At 34.7% G+C, this 24,701-nt stretch overlaps 1 protein-coding gene across 2 annotated transcripts in view; it reads right to left on the reverse strand.

Annotated features, from left to right (window-relative positions):
• Nucleotides 1–24,701, reverse strand: part of LOC136033039 (uncharacterized) — a 108,861-nt gene that overhangs the window by 65,001 nt on the left and 19,159 nt on the right. The window contains exon 3 of one of the 2 annotated variants that reach the window (XM_065713604.1): nucleotides 11,701–11,835. In XM_065713604.1, coding sequence (XP_065569676.1) covers nucleotides 11,701–11,835 — 135 coding nt within the window. Of the gene's footprint in view, nucleotides 1–11,688; nucleotides 11,836–24,701 lie in introns of both variants that reach the window. The other variant, XM_065713603.1, reaches the window with a different exon arrangement.

A 24,701-nucleotide genomic window follows, 5' to 3' on the forward strand; every position in this document is an offset into this window, starting at 1 on the left:
ACCATAGAGAGCAGACCCGGTACGGTTATTTCAGTCACGTATCTTATACAGGTTTATATTCTTCCATCCAGTTTCATCCTGATCTCACCGCTTTTTAAGATTTCCACCCGCCCCCCCTAACTGCCTCCCCCGGTCGTATAAGTAGATTCATCACAACAAGATTAACTGGGTATAAGAGAAAAAATACTGTGATCATCCTCGAACAAAATAACTTTTTGGCTTATTCTTCCCGATTCTAGTGTCTTGTCTTCTTTAGACTTCTTTAGACTTTAGTCTTCGGTAAATACTGTTCGAGCTTATATATCGTTTCAGTGAAATAAATATGGATTTGAGCCCAAATAAAATTAGTGCCTTCAAAATTGAGGACAAAACGAATGGTTTTATGTAATCGAGAAAGAAGAAATGGCAGTCTTCAACTTGAATGCTCACAAATCGAGGTTCTGCTTCCATTATCAGTAAAAAAAAATAAATCACATGTCAAAATACAGAACCGAAAAACTTTCGCAAGAGGGGGAGAGGCCGTCCTATTTCTAATATCAGGATCATCTTTTTAGCTTTCATGTAATTTCTTATGCTTTAAGAAAAACCTCCCGTCATTACGAAAGTAAAACAGTTCAAAATAGGGATGATACCTTTTTATTGACAGTGAATAGATATAAAATTATTTAACTGGATATTTCGAACAAATATACAGTGTTCACTGTATACCAGTTTTACTGCTGATGATGAACACTGTATATGTTTTCGAAATATCCAGTTAAATAATCTTATATCTATTCACTGTCAATAAAAAGGTATCATCCCTATTTTGAACTGTTTTACTTTCGTCATGGAGAGGCAGTGTGGTCTTCGAAGTTATCTCCCGTCATTTTTCTTTGTTTTCGTTGAATTAATCCCCAATAAACTAGACCACTACATACGAGCCCGTCAGAACAGTTTCATTTCAATACTTGTCGGCTCATTGCGCATACTTTAAAATTCTTGAAAAATTCTTCATGGCACAATTTATTATTTTTTTTTTAGTTTAGACTAAAAGTGTAATTTCAATATAAATACCTAGAATCCAGAGTATTTAGAACCCTGAAAATTCATATTCACTAGGGTAAACCACGGATCATCCCCAAAATCATAGACCTATATGGAGAGAATTGCGCCCACGCTAGCAAAGGTGACAAAGTAAGGACAAATACAACACCCCTAAAACGCAGAATAGAAAGTAAGACGAGAAGGGAAATATGACATTAAGTAAATGACAAGGGTCAAAAGTGTGAAGAAGCACATAAGAAAGATGACAGCCACTTTATGTAAATGAAAGTCTGCAGACTATTGAAAAAGAAGCCCATAGCCTCTTCTGCAGTATCAGCCTACACAAATAAAGATAATCCGTAAGAGAATTGAAAAGAATTTAACAATCGAAAGAGCACTTCTCCGAAATTCTGATCCCCACAATTAGGCCAAACCTAAGTGTCCCATTGTCTTTCCCATCTGTTGCACTATCCAACAGACTCATAGCTTACTCCATTAAGAGATGACGCATCCCGAGTCATAAGACTCTGAAGATCAACAAAACCCTTAGATTAGACCTTTTTCAGTCACGGTGGCTAAATTCGGGCCCAGAAGAACTGAAAGATATCTCTCAAAATGTCATAGCCTTTATCTGGAAGATGGGCCATTTCCCAGAGGCTTTAGCAAAACATACAATTGTTCCTGAACAGTCAAACGGCAAATATTCTTGCTTGAGTCCTTCTAGACCAACCAAAATTCCTGACGAACCACATCACAGAAGAACATCGTGCCAGATCTTGGAAAGTCTGTTCCACCATATATCAGATTGTCCCAGCTCAGCAAGTGATAGAGAAATATATCGAGCTTGCAAGAACTGCTATAACTTATCATCGTTTTCAAGCGTTTTCAAGCCATATCATGACTTGATATGGTGATATTAGGTTTGGCACATTGCATCTCTGATTGGGGGCATACACTCAAAGTTCGTTACACAGTTCCAGATACACGAGGGACTGAGAGACAAATTTCTTACATCAGAAAATGTCTATAGGGTGGTCTCCTATCTTCCCAACTTTTTTTGTCAGCTTTATGCGAGACCTTTAGGTTTTCTATCTTCTTCAACACAGTATTATCCTTTTCTGAAACTATAGATTGCCCAGTTACCGATAGCAAACTAATTGACCAATATTGTGAAACAATATCTTGGGACACCCTCTCTATGCAAACACCGGTGAACGCATTTCAGCGGCTGAAGCGTCCGGGATTATCGTTAATACAGGCGAAACCATGGTCATGCGGTTGTCTATGGACCCAGCGTCTAGAACTATGCAGACAACAATTAAAGTAGAATCAGATGAAAACGTTGAGTCTTACGCATACCTAGGAAATCTCCTAACTCCTATAAATAATCATTCAAAATCGACGAGGCAAAGACTTGGCTTCTTCGGCCTACTATCAATCTCGAAAAGTAAAGGATTGTTGACATCTTTGTAGACCTGACTTCGAATCTCTCTTGGAATCCCTATAGCTATATACACAAGTAAAACTTGCTTAATAAAAAAATGATGATGAGTAAAGAATCTTCAATTTTGAAATTAAACGGCTCCATCGCTCAGTAGGGATCACCTACGCCAACCAGGTATCAAACGAAGATCTTCTGTAAACTCAACCACATCGTCCGTGCCATCGTAGACTGGATCAAAAGTCAACATCTCCGCTTGCTAGGTTAAATTCAACAAATGACAGCTGACGTAGCTACCAAAAGTCACCTTCGAGTCTAAAGGCGGGTACATGGTATGCATTCCACAAAGGCTGATGGGAATTCAGTAAGGTAGTCAAGTAATTGAAAAGACATTAAAACCTCTGAGTCTAACATATGTTTTTTGCTTCATTTATTGACTGGTGATTTTGAAAGATTTTCACTTTCTTCAAAATCCTATAATTTTTCATATCTATATCCACGACAGGTATAAGAACAGTATTGTTGTCATATATTTTGTAAAGCATAACTTATAATAAGAGCGCTTTCGAAATTATAACTTTCACAACTTTTATGAAACATTCCTGGTTTCAAAAGAAATTTTATAGATCCAGTCAAACCAAAATTGCCGACAATATCTTTTCAAAGATTGCAACATGCGATTTATCTTTTGATTTGGCAGATACATTGGGCCTTTTATCTTAAAGTAAATTTTGAACTCTATCCAGACTTTGTAAACAGAGCGAGGTGTACAAAATCAACAAACAGATAGAAGAGCGGAAGGGTTTAAACAAACACTAAAGAAGTCCTTACTATATAAATGGATTTCACATTCAGTCCTTGTATCTGAAAGATTAGGGTGTTTAAGCCTTTCTTTTAGGGTGTCTAAGAGCATTTGACCTCTATTCTTTAACCTTTTCCATGTTGACTTCCACTGAATTGGCCGAAATCAGAAAATTATTAAGTTTGAAGTTTCTTATCAAAATTCAACTTAGTTAGTCATCCTAAAAATTGTGTAATTTATTCACTTGTTCTGTCATTTCTCAAATCTCCACTCAAAGTTCCACAATTAAAATTTTTAACTAGTCTAAGGGTGTCAAAGACAAAACTTCGAAGACATTATGAAAAGTTATGTTTGCCAGTTGAAAATTTAGGGCCTGATATGACGTTGTTACAGTACTTTTATCTGGGGTTTCAGTCTGTCGAGTTTGCTTTCGATTGCAAAAACCGATAAATTTTTGTGATGACAAATACAGAGTATTTTTCAAAATGATGTTTTTTTATTAGCCTGTTCGGTAAGTTTTCGGTTAAAATGATGCCGAGACATTTCAATTAAAATGCAGGGACAGTTTGCGGTACTAGTCGAGATAGCCCCGTAAAAGAGGGGGGAGGAGGTAGGGTTTATATTTTTTGAAAACAGTCATTGGACCAACATCAACGAAAAACGACTTTTGATACAACCAGATTCAGATACATCAGGTTGTGATGTCTCAGAGAAGGATATTTTTTGCTTTCGAATGCTCTTGTAATGCATTTGAAATAGGGATTTTTATGAAGAACGGTTCGGACATTTTGTTTTGTATAAAAGATCTAATTCTAGACCTGATACTCTGAAATGTGGCTTTGACTAATTTTTGTGGTGGAAATTTCTTTTGCTCAACCTAAACGATGTTCTCCGACTCTGTGAAGCTTAAAAACTTTGATTCAGTATCAAAAGATAAATTTGTTCACGATGCAGAGAAAAGCCAAGACCGATAGAGTCTTTTTTCTTTCGTAAAAGCTTGGAACTATATGCTCCTATAAGCAAACCCTTTTCTAGAACAATTCCAACATCACAATTGTTTTGATTTACAATCAATACAAATGGGAAGCTGCTAGGGAAAAAAAAACTTTAAGTGGGTTCTGAGACCACAGTAGCCATACATGACGAACAAAATACAAAGTATAAAAAAAAAATACAAAACATAATAAAACAACAAAACAAACTAGGATAATTTTTAATCACTAAATAATGAAAACAAAGCAAATATTTGGAAAAAACCCCACTGAGCCGTCTTCTGTGCTAAAAATAATATATGCACTACAAAAGAAAAAGCTTCAGAGGCAATCGTATTAAAACAACAGAGTGACTAAAAACAAACCACAAATGAAAAAACCATTCAAAATTGAATAGGATGAGAATTCTTTCAAGATGCAGCCTATCTATCGGTTCAATTTATACTAAAATGACTAATTCACCTTTTCCTATGAGGAGAAAGAATGTGTGCTGATTCTCTTTTCACCTTATCCTGACAAAGCAATAATTGAATATTATTTTGAAATATTAGTTTGGAATTGAACAAGCAGCTTGAACACTGATGCAAAAAAAGTACAGTAAAATATGAAGAGTCAGCAAAGAAGTGATTTGGAATGCTACGAAGCATTGAGTAGTCAATCATCCAAAAATAAAAACAATTACATTGATTTAGGTCCCCGAACACTCTTGGATCAAAGGTAACGAGATGGAAGAAGCAGCAGTCAAGAGTAAAACATCACTGACAGAATATGGACCAGAACTGATCGTCCTCGTTTCTGTTAGTTGCTGGAAAGCGGAAGCGAAGAGGTGGAGCAATAGAGGATTGGAAACAAAAAGAACACTTTCGAAATTTAACCTCACGCTGTCGAAAAATATACTACGGCTAAGAGGGTTAGAGATAAGAATGGTGACTGAATCCATAACAGGAATTGGGATGGGAAGCACCTTGCCAAAATAGGGAGGGATATTCCCCTTTCTGCTAAAATGTAAAATAACTAAAATCTTGACGTACGCTGCAATTCTTCCAACTTGTTTAAATGTGAAAACCAAGAGACATCTAGCACAAGAATGTCCAGTTAGGAGTAGATACTAGCTAGAGATTTTCTGTTTATTGAATGTTAATCTCGAGGATATAGTGGATGGAGAAGGGCAGATGACGAATTACTATGGCAAGGATGGGGGGAGGGTCAAATTTATCATGGATTCTGCCAGGCAATAATTAGATATTTTGGGGATATAGAGACAATGGGCCCCTGAGGCCTGAGTCCCCACCCAGGGTGTATGGGTCCACCCCACCATAAATTAAATAAATTAATTGGTTTCTCTTAACAGCAATATAGTTTTGGTAATTAACAGTAATTGGTTTGTAATCACTTCTTTTACTTATCGCCGAAGAAACATTAGCACAAGAAAAGCAAAAAGGTCCGTTAAGTAGAAAATTTAACTGATTCCCATCTACATATAGTTTAAATATCTGTTCAAACCTAATAAGAACTCAAAAATCCACTCTCACTGATAAGATGAACTCCAGTTACAATTTTAGAAGTAGTGTCTTTTAGAATTATGATGACATAAAAGGCATAAAAAGAGAATAAGAAAGGAAAGAACTAAATTGTGCTGAAGATTTGCAAAAAAAAGAGAATCAATGACATCTAGCAAAAAGTTACCAGCTCCTAACCTTTAAAACTTTTTTTTTTTACTGCAATAGTACCACGGTGCTACTGATCTAAACGACGACAGCATATTTTTGGGAATCTGCAGCAAGCTCATAAGATCATCTGTCAAATACTCTTTTTTATATTGTGCTCTGTCGTTTTTACGACATTATAATAAACGACTTGAAAATTTACTTTCATCTAACGGAAGAACTACAATTACTATTTTAGATATATGAAACACCTCTAATATCTGCTCTTTTCTCAATCATTACTCTGAATTTAAAGGCGTCAAAAAGAATATAAAAAAAAATTCAAAAAACTAAACACCATAATTAATGGAAATAAGCTATGAATCTAGCAATAAAAGAAGAGGGCCAAGGTATGAAGTTATAAAACTTAGCTCATCTGCAGCTGTAGAGTATTACTTTACCGATGATCTAAGCTCCAATGAAAAGATGTTCTCTCGAGTATCTTTTTGCCCACCCTGGTTTTTACGACTTTCTAGAAGACACGTAAACTGAGCGACGACTTGAAAATTACCTCTCATTTAACAGGTTAGCTAAATTTACGCTTCTAAAACTGTAAAGCGCAATTTTTTTCTTTTTTTTTTATCTGTTTCCTAGAAGCTTGATATGGTGATTAGAGGACGTCAAAAGATATCTAATTGAAGCAAGAAAGAGGCAAAAATGTGGAAAACAATTTGAACGATAAAAAAGGAAAAGTAATAAGACAATGGATTTAAATACATATAGATAATATTGTTACTTCTTGCATAAAATATTAATTATCAACCGTTCTTTGCTGTCCCATTGTCTCTGCATATAAATAGATTGTCAGGTTTACCGACTCTTGAACATGCAACATATAATGGTCCATAGGAAAACAAGCCGTATTCAGATCTATACCTCATGATTCTAATGATTGCCCTTGAGCTTTGTTGATGGTGATTGCTAATCGACGATTCCCTGTGTCGCCGTCGTCATTTATATATCCCCCTGTGCCCCCCCGGCGTCCCCGTTGTAGTTGTGTCCCTGTGTCCCGGTCGTCATTTATATTCCCTGTGTCCCGGTCGTCATTTGTGTCCCGGTGTCCCAGTCTGTGATTTCTCTTTGAGGGTCCCGGGCGTCATTTATATTCCTTGTGTCCCAGTGTCCCGGTCGTCATTTGTGTCCCGGTGTCCCGGTCTGTATATACATTCGTTTTTGAATTGGTCTTTTTTTAGGTTTTAGTTTTTTACCTTTTTTTAGTTTTTTTAGTTATACCTCATGATTCTAATGATTGCCCTTGAGCTTTGTTGATGGTGATTGCTAATCGAACATTCCCTGTGTCCCCGTCGTCATTTATATATCCCCCTGTGCCCCCCGGCGTCCCCGTTGTAGTTGTGTCCCTGTGTCCCGGTCGTCATTTATATTCCCTGTGTCCCGGTCGTCATTTGTATCCCGGTGTCCCGGTCTGTATATACATTCGTTTTTGAAATGGTATATGATGAAATAAATTTTTGTGTTTTTCCCCTTTTTTCTTTTTAGTTTTTTTTTTGGTTTTTACTTTTTTTTAGTTTTTTAGTTTTTTTTCTTTTAGTTTTTTTTCTTTTAATTTTTTAGTTTTGTTTTTCTCCTTTATTTTTCTTTTTTTCTTTTTTTTCTTTTTTTCTTTTTTAGTTTTTTAGCTTTTTTAGTTTTTTTTATTAGTTTTTAGTTTTTTTTTCTTTTTAGTTTTTTTGTAGTTTTTATTTTCTTTTTTTTAGTTTTTTTAGTTTTTTTTACTTATGTCTTGGTCGTCATTTATGCTCCCTGTGTCCCGGTCGCTTTCTCTTTGAGAGCCCCGGTCGTCATTTATATTCCCTATGTGCCGGTGTCCCGGTCGTCATTTGTGTCCCGATGTCCCGGTCTGTAATTTCGTCAGTCGAAAATATGACGTCAGTCAACACACAAACATGACGTCACCCGACAGACAGACCCACACATCCACAGACAACTTATTTTTATTTATATAGATATGTAATACCAGCGATTATAGCGCTTCAGTAAGGAGCTATTGCTGATATTTATGACTTTGCCACAGAAAAAAATTTTGAACTGAAAGAACAGTACGACATTAAAAATTGAAAGGGAGAGGAGTAACCACTCATATGAGAAGGGATGCAACTTCCCCAAGTCACAACTCTTTGTACTTAGGTTTGACTGATACTTTCCTGAGAGCACCCGTTTCGCACCTTCAAAAAAAAATTAGCTTTTGGTTTAATTTTTTTGCCATTGGCTGTCGGGTCTAGTTTTTGTTGAGTGATCAGTTCAAATTCTTGTTAACTGCTAGAAATCTGTCCCTCTCTCTTTCTCCCTTACTCACTCTTCTTAAGCCTTTCTTTTTGTTTTCTTTGTTTTGTTTTTATGTCTTTATTTCTGTTTATGAATTAGTGTATAAATAGTACTTTTATTTTCCCCTCCTTCACAGGCCACGGGGCCTTTGCGGTAATATATGTATTATGTTTTTTTTGAAGTTTTTTCCCTTAATTGGAAACACATCTTATGTTCCCTTGAGCATTTTAGACAGGAGCGTAATTTACTATACGGTAGGGGGGCAACGGCGCCTCCCAACTCAGTTAATGGTATTATATAGTACCTTTACGGTACCAAATGGCTCATTTCCCCCTCCTTTACAGGCCATAGTGCCTTTGTGGTAATATTGTCATTATAGTTGCCTTGAATTTTTTTTTTTTTTTTTAATTGGAAACCCATTTTATGTTCCCTAGAATATCTTAGACAGGGGCAAAATTTGCCATGGGGTAGGGGGTGACTTCCCCTCTCAGAACTCGGCTTTATAGCACTATATTGTACCTTTATAATACCAAATGGCTCATTTTCAAGTTTTTACTGTAATTTTTACTTTATTTGGGAAAATTAGCTCCAACTTTACCTCCCACTGGATTTTGATGAAATTACGCCACTGTCCGGAATTACACCCCTCTTTCCTCCTCTCCCCAATAAAACTGTTCGAGAGAGAGAGAGAGAGAGAGAGAGAGAGAGAGAGAGAGAGAGAGAGAGAGAGAGAGAGAGAGAGAGAGAGAGAGAGAGAGAGAGAGAGAGAGAGAGAGAGAGAGAGAGAGAGAGAGAGAGAGAGATTCAGAAAACACTTAATAAAAAAATTATTGCTACCTCCCCTAAAAAGCAAAACTTTCCCGTGGGGGAGGCGGAGAGAACAAAATCCTTGAAATAAAAAGGACAAGAGTTCTATTCACCGATTACTTATGAACATTGGAACTGGAAAATCTACTGTTTAAAGCAAATGCTAATAAATAACTCCTTTTAATTTTGAAGTATTGTGCGATAAATTTCAACTTTCTGTCTTATTGCTTTTGTGCTCATTCTTGAAGCACTGGTAAAAGATTCTAAATCTAGAGCAAGGAGGAGAAGAAGTTATCGGGGTGGCATCCCCTCAGATTTTACTTGAAACTTATTCGTTTTAACTTTCAATGTCACTCTTTACTTTTGATTCATTTTTTTCTGCTCCTTATTATATCACACTCATGGTAATCCTAGGAATAAGCTGGGCTCCACCTCCTAAGTCCTTATTTTTAACCGTAGGTTTAACCGATGATAGCAAAGCTTTTATAATGGGGTTATAGATGAATTTGTTTTACTCAATTGCGAAGGTTATTACTAAATATAGGCCAGTCTCTCACCTTGATTAAACCCTCGCTCTTAACGTTGAAGATAAACTTTAAAACATAATGGTTTAATGTTTAAAAACTAGTGTACCCTCTTTGAAAACTGCTATTTACGCAATATGACGGGAGCTGCCACGCTTACTCCGCCACCTAGGTTTCTAATAATTTTGAGTGTCGTTTACAATTTAATTTTCAACAACAGTATAGTATTTTGGCCAAAATTTTGAACAGTAAAAACAAAAGTAATAACACTGATAATAACAACTTTTAGGAAATATACCATAAAGTATTATTAGGTGTTTTTTTAGAATTTTTTAATCTTTTTAGCATGCACGAAAAAAAATATTAAAAATGTAAGAAAAAGAAAAAAAAACAGAAAATAAAAACGCAATTGCCTTTACATGTTTCAAAACAAATAGGCTACTAATTAACAAACCCTAAATATTTACAATAACAAAATCCAATGATACTTTGGTATTTGAATTTGTTGGATAATTTGATAGCCGGAAATATATAATCTAGACAAGAAAAAATACCGTGGATTTTAATTCAAATGGAAATCTGGTGGTCAGATACTCAAGCGAAATTAACCCTTTTACGTTTTGATAGCTCCTTTTGCCCAGCGAAGAAACCGATAGTGTGAAAGACTTTTTTTTTCATCATAAAACAGGAAATCAGAAAATTATAAGGAAAATAGACACCCCAATTGAGATCCAATTTTTCTTCATCTGCCCATTGCCTATTAGCGCTTTATGACGAATCTGAGGAGCGCAATGAATTCATTTTGACTAGAAATGGAAACTTACAGTAGGGAGCGACTATAAACAATGAATTTACGGTATTTTTCTTTTTCTAAAAATTAATGAAAAAAAGCTCTGATTCTTTTATTTCTCAGTGACTAGCAACATGTTTCCCGATGACAAAACTAGACAAATGTCACCCAATTCATTCAGAAACAGAAAATAATTAGAATCTATGTGTCGAAAATCGTTACTTATTTATAAGCCAAGATCTCTAAACTGGAAACATTTTCATTCGTTTTTTGAGATATCCGAAAAAAGCTAAATATTTCTTTCATAGCGTTTCGACTTCAAACTAGATTGAATTTTTCCAAAGTTTATTTTGATTAAATCTTTCGTCCCTAGCGACATTTGGAACAGTCTGTCTTTTGAAACAAAAAAAAAGAATTAGTAATTTTCTCAAAAGGTCTTCGTGATGTCACATCGAACTTCGACATAGAAAATACTAAAACAGTATGCAGATAATAAAAAATAATCAATAAGAAACTTGAAACCGAAGGGGCTATATAGAAGCAGAAACTACTAATTTTTAGAAATCTAGCAGCACAGCTCTGCTCGACTGAACTACATTGTTTTAGAAAATAGTTTAATTATCTGTGTTTCAAGATGCAAACAAGAATTCTACTATTCTAGATAGTTGTTTATGACTTCTTCAAAGACTATGCATATTCACTTTCCAGGATTAGGAGAGAGAGAAAAGTTATGAAAAGTTTATTTGCCAAAGAAGAACGTTATTTATGCTGATTGTTGCAAACAAATGTTGAATGTTATAGAACAAAGGCAAATTTTCCATTGAAGGTAGGGGCTCTAAGTGTCCTGAATACGTTTTTCAACAATGGAAATTTCAAGCATGTGCTTTTTGTTTCGACCTGACGCCATTTTCAAGGCTTTTTAGACTCTTGCTCAAAATTCTTGCAATAGTAACAATTCCTCAATCAGCTACAAATCGCAGTTTTTTCTTACTAGACAGGTTTTGAAGGAATTTTTAACCATTTGGCTACTATGTGAAGTGGTTTGTTATTTAATAGGTTGCAGTTATCTCTGCAACCATGATGAGTTAATTTTAATACTGCAAAGCGTTTAGAAATCACGGATAAGGTTTGCCTCTTATGTCTTTATTAGTGGGTTCAAAACAAATGAACCTAGGTCCATTTCAAATAGATAGAGCACATTTAATGCTCTTTAAACCTAGCGTCTTCTTGCACGCAGCAGCTCCTGTATATTCTATCTTAATCTCAAATCTAGATAATCATAAGGTAAATAGAGGGTACTGAGTGGTGGAGACTTACCAATATCCTCACCTTGGTTAAGATGAGTTTCTTCCTCAGTTAGACTGCTAGGCGGGCGAGTGTCATTCTGTTCGGATTTCTTCTTGGCAATTGATCCTTTTTTGAACATAACTTCTTGTCTTGGAGTAGAAATAATTGTATATTCCTCTGAAAAAAAAGACAACTTGTCAGTGTGTATTTTTTCATCATCGGGGAAGCCGAAGAAATGGAGCGCTGGAGAGAATCTGAGCTTAACCCTAGCTTAAGAAGTATTTAATGACCCACTAGCAGGATTAAAAAAAGAAAACAAGATGAAAAGAAGAAGATGGGACTAAAGGTAGTATAGCGGTTCACAGATGAATCCTTCGATGGCATAGAACTGATAACAATAAAAAAATATATAGAGAAAATGGGAGCAAAACAAAAATTACTTCGATTACTTTATTGCAAATGCTACTAAGTAAGCTCTATTTCTGGAAGCACTGCGATGCAATTACGTTTAAAGAGATGGGTTTGAAGGGGCTGAAGCCCTTTTCGCATTTAGCTTAACCATGGGTATGCTATTTGAGAACATAAGTAAAATAAAATAAAAGTTTTTTTTAATGTAAGAAAACGGGGACATTAAAAATTAAAACGAACAGAAATCATTCTGCATGTGAGGGACCTACCCCTCCTCAACCATGGTCTTTACACTAGAGTTTGACTTTTGGCCCCAGTTCTCTAAGAACGACTATTCAATTCCAAGACCGCTGGACTAGAATAAAATTATTTAAAGGACAATAAAACTTTACTGCAAAGAGGGGAAGGGCAGCCCCCTCACAAACGGAATAAATTCACTTCATTTTAAACTTCGATGTCACTCTTTTTATTTAAAAAGATAACTTTTTTATCTAATTTATTTCAGGGACGAATCGTAAGCTGCGCGCCAGTATAGCCTCTGAGGCTGGGAGGCTATATAAATATCCTTTCAGTAGTTCATGGAATATTTACTGGATAGTATTTTGGCTCTCTTTGGGCTACACAGGCCAAAATTTGTTTCACAGGCCAGTATGCTGAAATATGGAAATTTTCTCTGAGTCGATGGATAACATTAAACTTGTGAATTTTACGCATTTGCAATCAGCATTAAAGCGCCAATTCTTTTGATATACCAATAGATATCACAATCTCTTTTCTGGAGTTTCGGTTACTATTAGTTTAAGCTACTACTTCCTTATAGTTCGTTACCACAAACCGTCTATTAACAATTGTTTCGGATGGTAGTCAAGCAATAAAAAAAATGAAAATCAGTCACAATTACTTGGAAAATAAGAAGAAATAGTTCCAATACAGATATGTTACTTTCCAGGACGTGAAACATTCCTGGCAACAAGAAAAATTTCCTTAGGATATACCTGTCAAGTTCAAGGTCTCATCCTGGCAACAAAATGAATAAGAACCAACACTGGAAATTCCATGAGCCCCAACCAATGAAAAGAGGTCTTTCATCAAATCACTTATCTGCAGTATGATGCTTTATCACGAGGAAGGACCCTAGTGCTTCTACCAAAAATAGCTCCCCCTGTCACCGGTTCTATATGAATTCAGTTCAAATTTAAATCAATCATATGTGACATGTCTTTTATGCTTGCATTTGACACAAACTTCCTGATTTATTTCTAAAGACCCAAAATTGAGAGATTCAGTGAATTAGATGTGAATTGCGGTCTGAGACAAGCTAAGGGAAACCAAGTGAAACGTATACTCGGAATTATATTGAAAAAAAAAATGCTCAGATGAAACAAATTCTCATAAACCCAATGTCAAAAAGTCTGATCAGAAATTAGTATGTGGTGTTGTCACCTCTCAAGTTCAGGTTAGCCAACTGAATTTCTATTTATATCAAAAGGAAGAAACCACTGATAAGAATGTATAATCTATTAGACTAAAACTAAACTGATTTTTACATTGCTGCCTGGGTAATAATTTAATATATATACTGGGTAATAAGTTAATAATTTAATAGTAGGTAATCAATTTAATACAAAATAATAAATATTATTTCAATAAATCACGTATATTGATAGTTTAGTACAACAAATTAAATGTTACAGGGTCAAAATCTATTCAAAATTATGAGCAAATGAATGGCGCGATACCCGGGGCTGTTAGAATAAAGCTTGGTTCAATCATGAGATTAAGCATCTTGTGCTGCTCGTGGAGGAAGTGGAGGAGGACATCTGCTGTGGAAGGAGTCCGGCTGAAACAATCTGGCTGAAAAAAGATGAGTGCATACGACATTCACCTTCGCCCACCCGAAAGTTTGTTTACGCTATACTACTATCGTCTGCAGCAGCTCATTGCTGACAATTTTAGCAAAAGCCAAGCACCAGCACTTATATTTATTATTGTTTAACGTGTGTTTATTGTTTTTAATGTATTCCAATAGAGGACCATATTGATTGTTTTTTTCTGTGGATTTTTTTTTCTGTGGGTGGGGATTCAAAAGGATTTTTTTAGGAGGTACAAAAAAACTTTTAAAAACGCATCAAAAATTTGTTTATATTCATTTTTGTTACGTTTTTTACGAGTCGGAAAAATGTTTCGGGGAAGGGGAGGGTCACACCCCCTAGCCTCCTGGATACGACCTTGATTGTGCAATGTTTATAAATCACCAAGAAGCGTTTTTGTTCAATAGTTACTTTTCCTCCCTGCCGCTTGAATAGCACCTACTTCAATAGCACCCTCTCTTGCCCACCCCCCCCCCCATAAAAATACCTTAGCTACGTTCCTATATATATATATATATATATATATATATATATATATATATATATATATATATATATATATATATATATATATATGGATAAAGAATATAAAAAGAAAGAAAAATTCTAGTGCATCAGCAATTCCCTATTTCGTCATAACGGTTCTAATCACCTCAGCACTGCTCAAAGTCCAACGGAAGTCCATCTTTCTCAGATCTAACACCTAGCATAGCAAAAATATTTATCTTTTTCAATAAATGCTTAACGAACTACTTTCTGAAAACCCTTCCGTAAATTAAAATCAAATATCTTTTGACACCGAAATTGAAAGAAACATAGTTCCAGGATAATAAATCAAATGAAAGTATCTAACTGTATAGGATAATATTGTCAACCTTGGATATATAGCCTATATTAGACACATATATTTTAAATGATAGTTCAAGATATCACTTTGCACAGTGGCATCTAAGGGATTTGAACTATTTGATGCAAAGTGAGACTACTTGAGTAAAAGTCGATTATTATGAATAGAACAGGGGTACAGGTGTCAGGAATAGGAGATTTTTATAGGAGCTCCTTTCTCTTTAAATTGACCAGTCGAAAAGGCATAAAATATGAAACATTTCTTATCAATTTTAAATATAGATTAAGTACGTATGTATATTGACTATGCCCTTTTGATGACAGACTGAGCTGCATTCTCTCAAATGTCTAGTATTAGAAGTAGTTTTTGTACTTATCTGTTATAGCGACAACACTCAAGAAGTGAAGTTAGATTAATCCTAATGAAAAAACCAAAACATGATGAAAATATAATACCCTAGAAACAAATTCGGGCTATATATTTGCAAATTAGGGGGTAGAGGTATAGTATAGCGGGTCTACATCCAAAATGTAGTAGCTACAATTATTCTGAATATTATGAAGTAAGAATTGGTTTCTAACTTCGTACTATCCAAATACTTTACCCCCTCCCCTAATGTGCAAATATAGATCTAATTATGTAAGTCCAATTTATTCTGTTACCCACCGCTTGTTTTCCCCTAAGCGTAATCTAATTGTCTCTTAATACAGGCAGATGAAACCGGTTTGTTCTCAAGTTTTACACAGCATAATTCTTAGGTGTTGCCGCTATAGCAAATAAGTACCGTAGTTTTTTCTTTTTCTTTTGAAAAAACATGTGGAGCAAAGTTTTTATTTGTAACATTCTGTTGGTAAAAACTGTATCTAAATTGGAAAAAGCGTAGAAGACGTCAAGATAGCCAAACTTACTATTTGGGCTCAAATTACTACATGATCAGCTACTCCATCCAGCGACATCAACTACAGGTCATTGCAGAATGGGTATATAATCCACTTGGATAAACTTACAGAGAACAGCACATCAAGAAACATGTTATTGAAGATGAAATTTTTTACAAAGTTCGTACATCCTCCACTGTGATCAGTCTTTTCATAAATTTATGTATTAATGTAAAAAACAATGTTGGCTAGAAACCAAATATAAATTGTTTTCTTACAAACATGTAACCAGAATATATCCAATAAGAATACATTAATTCATTTTGTGTCGAAAGTGAAGATACATCAGTTTGTTAGAAGAACTTCTAAGGACAATGGAAAATTGATCACATGTATTTTCTTCGCCAGGCAGCTTTTTTCTCAAAAATTTACATTGGTAATGTAAAATTTGTTACATCAAATTTTCCAATATATCGAACGTATTTTGACGTAATACTTTAAATTACGTATTTTTTTCCAAGACCACATTGCCTTTCTATGAGGAACAAATAAAGGTTCAAATGGGGATAAGTCCATGTGCAAAAAATCACATTAAGTAGACTTTTAACTACTACTACTTCTATACTTGTTGTCTTAGTTATTGTTAATTATCCCTACATTTTTTAAGGTAAACATGAAGTACAACTTGCGGTACAGATCCATAAGGCGAGTTTGTTTCCCTTTCTAAACCATTTACAAGAAGTGCTAGAGATACATTTTTTGTTTAAATGTACTAAAGCAAGAAAACAAAAATTTGACTAAGTCAAATTTCCTAAGTAGTTAAAGTAATTATCTAAAATTACTAGAAAAGTTTCATTATAATTCGTAGGAACTTCTATGAGATACGGCGAATTTTAATTACATGCATGTTTGAAGTAGTGATTAAACCTCTCGCTTTGAAGAAACTAGAGGAAACCGGAGAATATCTAACTATAAAATACAAGTAAGTCCTTAGAGATATAAACATTAATCCCCAATCCTTGCTTGTTTTGCCCTAAATCAGAAGATATCTATCACATATAGTGTTATAGTTTCCCAGAAAAAATCCAACTTGATTATTTCGTAAAATATAAACTAGGGGAGGGGGAATTCTAAGAAGAAATTTAGCTTAGGCCCGAAAGATACATTTTCAAGTTTTCAAAACACCTTCTTCAGAAAATCTTCAGATAGTTGCAGGGTACAATTCCTCCACCCCTTTCCGCATAGGCTGGATGTTTTATAGATAAATAGATATTTATTGGCAAACAAAAGTCTCCTTGTGTCATGGCAAAAAAAAAACATAATTAGCGAACATTTTTTCCCATCGATTCTGTGTCTTCTTGGAAGAAAAGGAGGCAGGCTCCCTTTCACTTGGTTTCATAAAAATGTCAGTATTAAAGTAGTTTTTACATACGCCTTATGTTAACGTTATACTTTTTGTTCTAAAGTCGAACACTGTATATGTGTTCGAAATATCCAGTTAAATAATTTTATATCTATTCACTGTCAATAAAAAGGTTTCATCCCTATTTTGAACTGTTTTACTTTCGTCATGGAAAGGCAGTGTGGTCTTCGAAGTTATCTACGTCGAGTATATGGGGATAATGTGACCAAGGAGGTGTCTAAATATATTAACACCCATAAGAGAGTTTTAGTTTTACTGCTGATGATGAACACTGTATATGTGTTCGAAATATCCAGTTAAACAATTTTATATCTATTCACTGTGAATAAAAAGGTTTCATCCCTATTTTGAACTGTTTTACTTTCTTCATGGAAAGGCAGTGTGGTCTTCGAAGTTATCTACTTTTTGTACTCTTTGTGTTTAATATTATAAGCACAGTTGCACGCTTTATAACTTTAAGGGAGAGGAGGGTAATAGCATCTTCTAAAATGTGGGAGTCGCCTTGCTACAGTTATAAGAGCTGGCTGTTGGTTAATTGTCAGATGAAAATCATTAATAAGAGAAATAAAAAAGGCAAAGGGTGAAAATTCTCTTCCCTTTTTTGTAAACCAAGCTGTAAGATATCTGAACCACCTTTGTTAGCACCATCTATCTAGAAAATCATTTTTAGCCTATTTAAAATACGCATTGCGAAAGATAAAGACGTAGCAAGTCCTCTCCGTTCCACGACAATTTTAGTCACCAGTGCCCTTTTTCTCCTTGAAAAACATTGGCTTAGTGTATGGGAAACCATGCTTGTGACCAGCCCGGGAATACAATATAGCACTATGAATGTCCCGGATCATGAAGTTTAATTGAATGAAGTACATGATCCAGCATGTTAAAATTCAGCATGTCAGATTTGCAACTTATTACCACGAAGTGGAGCACTGTAGTTGTATGAACTAATGCTATAGGTTTAGACCAATCGTTACTGGATCAATCATCATTTTCTTATGAATTGAAATTTGTGGCTATTTTGTCACTCCCATCATTTCTTCCCATTGACAACAAATTATCCAAGTAAGGTTCTGGCGTAACTTATTCGGAAATTAGTCCAACTGAAATTTACGGGTCTTATCATGCACTATCCTGCCCTTAAGCTTTGTAGCCTATCATTTCAAAAGAAATAAAACGGTTAAGCATCTACCTCTAGTTTTCTCCGAATGTCTTATAGAGAACTGCAGATTTATTGATAGGGGGAAAGTCAATACCAGTTCGCTCAGAGACTTTTTCATATTGATTTTTGGTGAATTTGAAGCAAAACCTTACGTAACTTGATTTTCTAACTTGAAATTTCCAGAAAAGAGTAATCTTACGTGAAAAAAAGATAAAAAGCTACCAAATTTTTAGGATAGCGCATAGCCCGATGTATATAGCACTTACATAATACAAGGCTGCAAAATGTCCGGAATGTGACAGTTTGATCTTGTGAATGGTTTAAGTAAAAAAAAAAGACCTACAAAAAGGAAAGAGTGAATCTAGAGCTTAAAATGAGCTGAACTTTAAAGAATGAAGATAGGAAAATAAACAGGAGTTTATTTAAAAAAATTCAAATAATAATCAAATTTCATAGGAATAATGTTTAATTTCACCAAAGCTATATTTAATGGCTCCCGAGGTTGTTGCTAACAAATATGAGAAATCAAAAACGGTAAAACAAAAGCCTACTCCTACTATTATCCCCCCACCCCACTATTACTGGCGATTAGCTACTATGAATACATATTGACTGCTAATACTAACGAAGTATTAAGAAATACTATACTATACTAAAATACTAAATACTATACTAAAAATATAATATACTAAGCTTATTAACCAACTTAAACTGTTACTACTCTTTTTACTACACTTAAAACTATTTGGATTAAAAATTGAACAGAAGCAAATTTAAAAGAAAAAATTTCTTCTCAAAAAATAATAATCAAATTTGAAACTAAAACGGACGTACATTAGCCCGTATAGAATATCAAACTTAACGAGGAAATAATTACTGAGGATTAAACAATAAAACCTAGAACTAATATAAATTACATAGGTAAATGAAGCTCAATTTAAAAATAATGGAGATTGCAACAAATAAGGGTGGTGTCTATAAACATAAAAAAAGATATATTTTTATTCTTTTTTCTTTTGTAAAAACTAAAAATTAAATACTGTTACAATTTACAGGAATCAATTTTTTTATTTGTGTCAGTATATTTCTAACGCTCAATCTAGTTTTGTTAATCTTATATGCAATGCATTTTCGTCAATGATTTCCTCTTATTAAATCTTTTTCTTTCGATTGCATAGAAGATCAACTGATCAATTTAATATCCCATTGATTTCCTTTCTCGGCTTTCAGTAAACTGAAAATGACACCCTAGTCGTATGGGGGTCTGATGGGCTCCAACTCCACACTTGCTTGTAATAAAACTGTCTCGAAATATAAGAACTTGTGAAAGTTACTTTGACTTTAATATTTTAAAATCACCCTATTTCTGGCACAGTTTTCTTTCTTTTATATTCGTCGCTTTCAAATAGACGGAAAAAGCTACCACCTAAACATACCTTTCAATTTAAAATACCACAGACATCAAAACAAAAGCATTTTGTCTCCCTGGGTCCATCTTAGGTCTACTGAAACCTGAAAATCACGATTTTTTTTTTTGTTTCAAAACTACGAAGTCTTTAGGGGAGTGCCATAAATTTGCCAGTGTTGCAACGCTGAACCGTGAAAATAAATAAGTAAAACTAATTTACTAAATTTGGCAGAACTTCTCAGCCGTAAAAATTAAAACATTAACAATACGTTGATTCCCAAAGACAATTAAGCCTTCAAAGAAAAGCTGCCACTTCTCACATCTAATGTTTTTAACTCTTTTATAGCCCCCACTTACAGCTGTCGGCTGCTGTGTTAGCCCTAGGTGGTTTTTAACTCTTTTATAGCCCCCACTTACAGCTGTCGGCTGCTGTGTTAGCCCTAGGTGGTTTTGTGTTGTGATTGGTAGTCATTTAATCTGATTTTGGTATCTTTTTGCAAGGTGGTCTTTTTTGGTAATTCGTAAAGATTCCACGTAAAAATCTCAAGACCGTGTTCATGCATGATACTTTTTCCCCAAAAAATTTTCTGAACGTTCTGGGCTAGTTAGAGGTTAAGTAAAAAAATAACAGTCCACCCATTTCAGTTTCCAATACTCATACCAGCAAAAAAAAGGAAGCATGCTGTTTCAGATTGACAGTCTATTACCAATGGCAATAGGCTAGTAATGGACTGTTCTTGACGTTGTTCGGTATTATCCAAGTTAGAAGCAATAGCATCACATGACTTGGCATGAAAAATAAATTCCGAGCCAAAAGATAGAGCGATGAAATAATGGGAAATAGAATTCTAAAGTGACACAAAAAGGAACCATCCGCATTCACAATAACTAATAAATACAATCGTAACAGTCAGGATGTTCAAAGGTGCAATGCAATCAACAACATCGTTTCTATTCATTTATTGAGCACGGCTACGAGCAAAGAACTTTTTTGGGAGTGGGGCTAGCTCTTCTTTTATCCATTTTTGGAGAATTTCCGGTTTATCATACTCTATAAATCTTTGGGTTAGGAAGGATATTTCCCTCCAAAAACAAAAATCTCCGAGCACACTACGATTTCTTCTGTGAGACTGAAATTATGTTAAAATATAACGATTAGTTAGCGGGTAGAGATTACATCTAATCCAGATAATTGACAAAAAATTCGCATGCAATCACTCCACTCCTTCATTTTGGCGGTAAAACAACTATTTCCAAAAATATTACACGCAGAAATAAATAACAGCACCAAACACAAACGGACAAACGACATAAGAATACACGATGAAAGAAGCATCACCAGCCTAATAATCCTGACAGGCGAAATCTGTTGCAAGGCAAAGAATATTGATTCAATCCAAATTATTCAATCCAATCTCTTTCATTGATCTCAAGTTGGTTTTTGTCTTTTGCTTCAATGTATTTTCTCCTCTCGTAGAGTGCACATAAGAAGGTTAGATTTTGTTGCTGTTGTTTTGTTTTTTCCCTCTTTTTTGTATTTTTTTTTAGCACTAAGGACGACTTGGTGGAGGTCCTTGTCGAAATATTTGCTTAATTTTCATCTGCATATTTTGCTACTGGCTGACAAAGTCCTCGTTTTTTCACCTATTTGATTTTTTTCTCTTTAGTTATTATTTCCTTTCTTGTTTTCATAAGTAATAATCCTTTCCTATCCCAAAACAAGTTTCGTAGAAGTCAAATGTACAGAAGTAGGACATTGGAGATGGAAATCAGACTCTCTCCTCGGAAAAAATCTTCATATGTCACCCCAAATTTTGGCTATGTTTCAATTTACGGGAAAATGAACCACCTTCAACTTCTTTTTGGTAAAATATAATAGTGTATCACAAGTTATTAATATCATGACCCGTGAAAGACAACTTGACAAGGATAAGGAATAAAGATCCTACAGAGCCATTGCTGAAGCATAGAGTTTCAAACCAATGTTTCACCTGCTGTCCTTTTTTACTGGAACAAGTAGCAAGCATGTCACCTAGCTGTAATACAGCGGGGATAGACCCTTGGGTCCCGTATTGCAAAGCAGGGCATCAATCACCTGTGCCACCACGGAGTGAAGACAACTGAGAGAAGCGTAAATTAGTCTTTTATTCTCCCTAGGTTGCTCATGGGATTTTCTGATCCCTTGAGAACATCCTTCTCTTATGTCGGTTTTGTGCTTTAAGTAAAGAGATATTTTTTGGGATTGTAGAGGTATTGAAAAATATATAGTTTATTTAAGTTAATTTTGCATATATATATATATATATATATATATATATATATATATATATATATATATATATATATATATATATATATATATATCAAGTTTCTTCTTCACTTCCGTAAGAAAAACTTTGTTTTTAATTATGGTGCCAGAAACGAACGGAAATGGAATAAAGAAGAGCAAGTTCCTTTTTTAAATGAGACTAAACAGTGATATCAAAACTCAAACGATCAGAAATTATCCTATATATCAGGGGAGAAGCCATCCTCTCAACCCCACTTCCCCCACTCTTCACACTAAAATTTGACTTTCCCACCAATGTTTCATGAACAAATGTTCTAATAATGAAACAATGCGATAAGAAGTTCATTTATTTTTTCACAATGTCTCAATAATTTATTTATTTATTAGTAAGTTATTTATTTATTTATTTAGTAAGATTTATTTATTTGTGTTTGCTTTAAGCAATGAAACTTTTAGCTGGAATGTCTTGATAGGCAATTCAAAAAGAAAACCCCACCATTACCAGCATGCTACATTTTTTTGCATTCTAAAATGCTTTTAATTAATTAGTAGCTGCACTTTAGCTTAAAGAGTGGGGTATAGGAGGACAGTCCCTTTCATATACAGGATAATTTCTGTTCGTTATAATTTTTAACTTCGCTCACTGTGGTCATTTGCAAAGACGTGTTTCTTGTTTGATTCAGAAAAGTGTCAAGATCTCTACTAAAGAGTGTCTTTTAATTTAGCCATTTGACAAAAAAAAAAACCTATAACATTTACCAGTCCAGTGTCTTACCACTATTAAAACAACTCAAGAGATTGAACATCCGCCACTAAATTACAGGTTCATCATTATTAGGCGGTAAATTAGTTAGGACTTGAAAGTATTTGTAAACATTTAACGGATTCTTGGCATACAGTAATCTTAGTTAATGGCAAAGAATTTGTCAAAAATCTTTGACTTGCCAATAGTTTAAGTTCATCATGGGATGAGAAAGAATGAACTCTTGTAGTGAATGTAATGTATATGAACATGCCCATCCTGTTTTAACGTCGTTATCGCCATGGATTCGTACAATATCTGTGTTTGCAATTGGGTTATTATTTCGGAATAAAAAATTACATGATGTATAGAAATATCATGACATGGTGTTGCAATACGTGTAAATTGCAGATTATTTCAGTAAATATCTCCAAATCGTTATATGATAGGAGCGGCCTGATGCCAGTGGTTAAACTAGTGGAGAAATTTTTTTGCCGTCATGGTTCTGGAGATGAATCTCCTGAAGTCATTTCTGCTCCCCCAAAAGTAGACTTTGTCTGAGAAAGCCTCCTATTTTAAGAACCGTCAAGCCGTTTGGTGGAATTGAACAGTATTTTAATTTGTCACAAACATCCATTGATTGTGGATATGACTGATGCGTGCGTGATACAGCTAGCTTATCACGGTAAATTCAACAGCAACATGCATAGACTCTAGTGGAATAGTAAATGTTATTCAGCACCAAAGCGAGAGGGTGCATCCCGTGTCAAATAATGCCTTTATGCCTTTCGAGCATACAATTTTCTGTTCAAGGGTGCAAAGGGAAAAAAATACACTAAGAAGCTGGTTAATGTGGGTACAATTTTGCATATAGTACATAATAGAATGTCAAACGTTTCTTGGCAGTCTTCCCAAGCAGCTTAGCAAACCCATAGTTGTGCAAACAATGACATTATACAGTAATAAATGACCGAAAACGACATTTTTTGTCGTTCGATTTCTAGCTTTTTTTCAATTTTACTAATTACTTTATGACAGTTTACATTAGTAAAATTTACATTGTTTAAAAGTTCCCGACTATATTTACATTATACACTCTTTTTCATTTTACTTAGAACAACTAATTGAAAAAAGATTAAGTTTTATGTTTAATTCTACATTGAGCTATTCGGAAACGTCGGTTCAAAGCTTCGCAATATCTTTGACATATTCGAACGACAATCAAGATTCTGGAGCTTGACTAGATCAATAAATACAAATTTCAACGGAAGTTCCTTGTAGCTAATAAAGTACACTTTCAAACTCGACAAACTTCAACAAAACTAAACAGAATCACACAAATTTCAGCCAAACTGCCCTTTAAATTATACAAAAATAAATTTATGCTTGCCTGTACCTGTACACATCGAAAAAAAAAACAACTAATTAACCTAAAACTTGAAATTTTGCTAAATCAACATGGAACCAAATAGATTTTTCTGTTTTGTTTCACAAAACAAAAAAATTAGAAAACTTGAATCGAAATGACACCATAATTACGTCAAACCAGGACTGTTGAGAGGACCATAGAAAGAACCTAAAGCCCGAGCAAAGAAAGAGCACGTGTATGAGGGTTCTCGAAAAGTGACTGATACATACAACTGACTTCTATATATACATACGCACAAACACAAACATATATATACAAATATATACTATTTATATATATATATATATACATATATATATATATACTAGCTGTTGGGGTGGCGCTTCGCGCCACCCCAACACCTAGTTGGTGGGGCGCTTCGCCCCCCCCAAGCCCCCCCGCTCGCGTAAGTCGTTACGCGCCATATTAGTTACGCGCCATTGTAGCTGTGTCCCTGTGTCCCACCTGTGAATAGAGATAGATATAAATATATATTTTTAACTACGTAAAACATGCGAATATACAACATTCTTCGCTGTCCCATTGTCTGTGCATATAAATAGCATTTATATTCCCTGTGTCCCGGTCGTCATTTGTGTCCTGGTGTCC

The sequence above is a fragment of the Artemia franciscana genome, chromosome 11 (genome assembly GCF_032884065.1).
Source record: "Artemia franciscana chromosome 11, ASM3288406v1, whole genome shotgun sequence".
NCBI lineage: Eukaryota > Metazoa > Arthropoda > Branchiopoda > Anostraca > Artemiidae > Artemia > Artemia franciscana.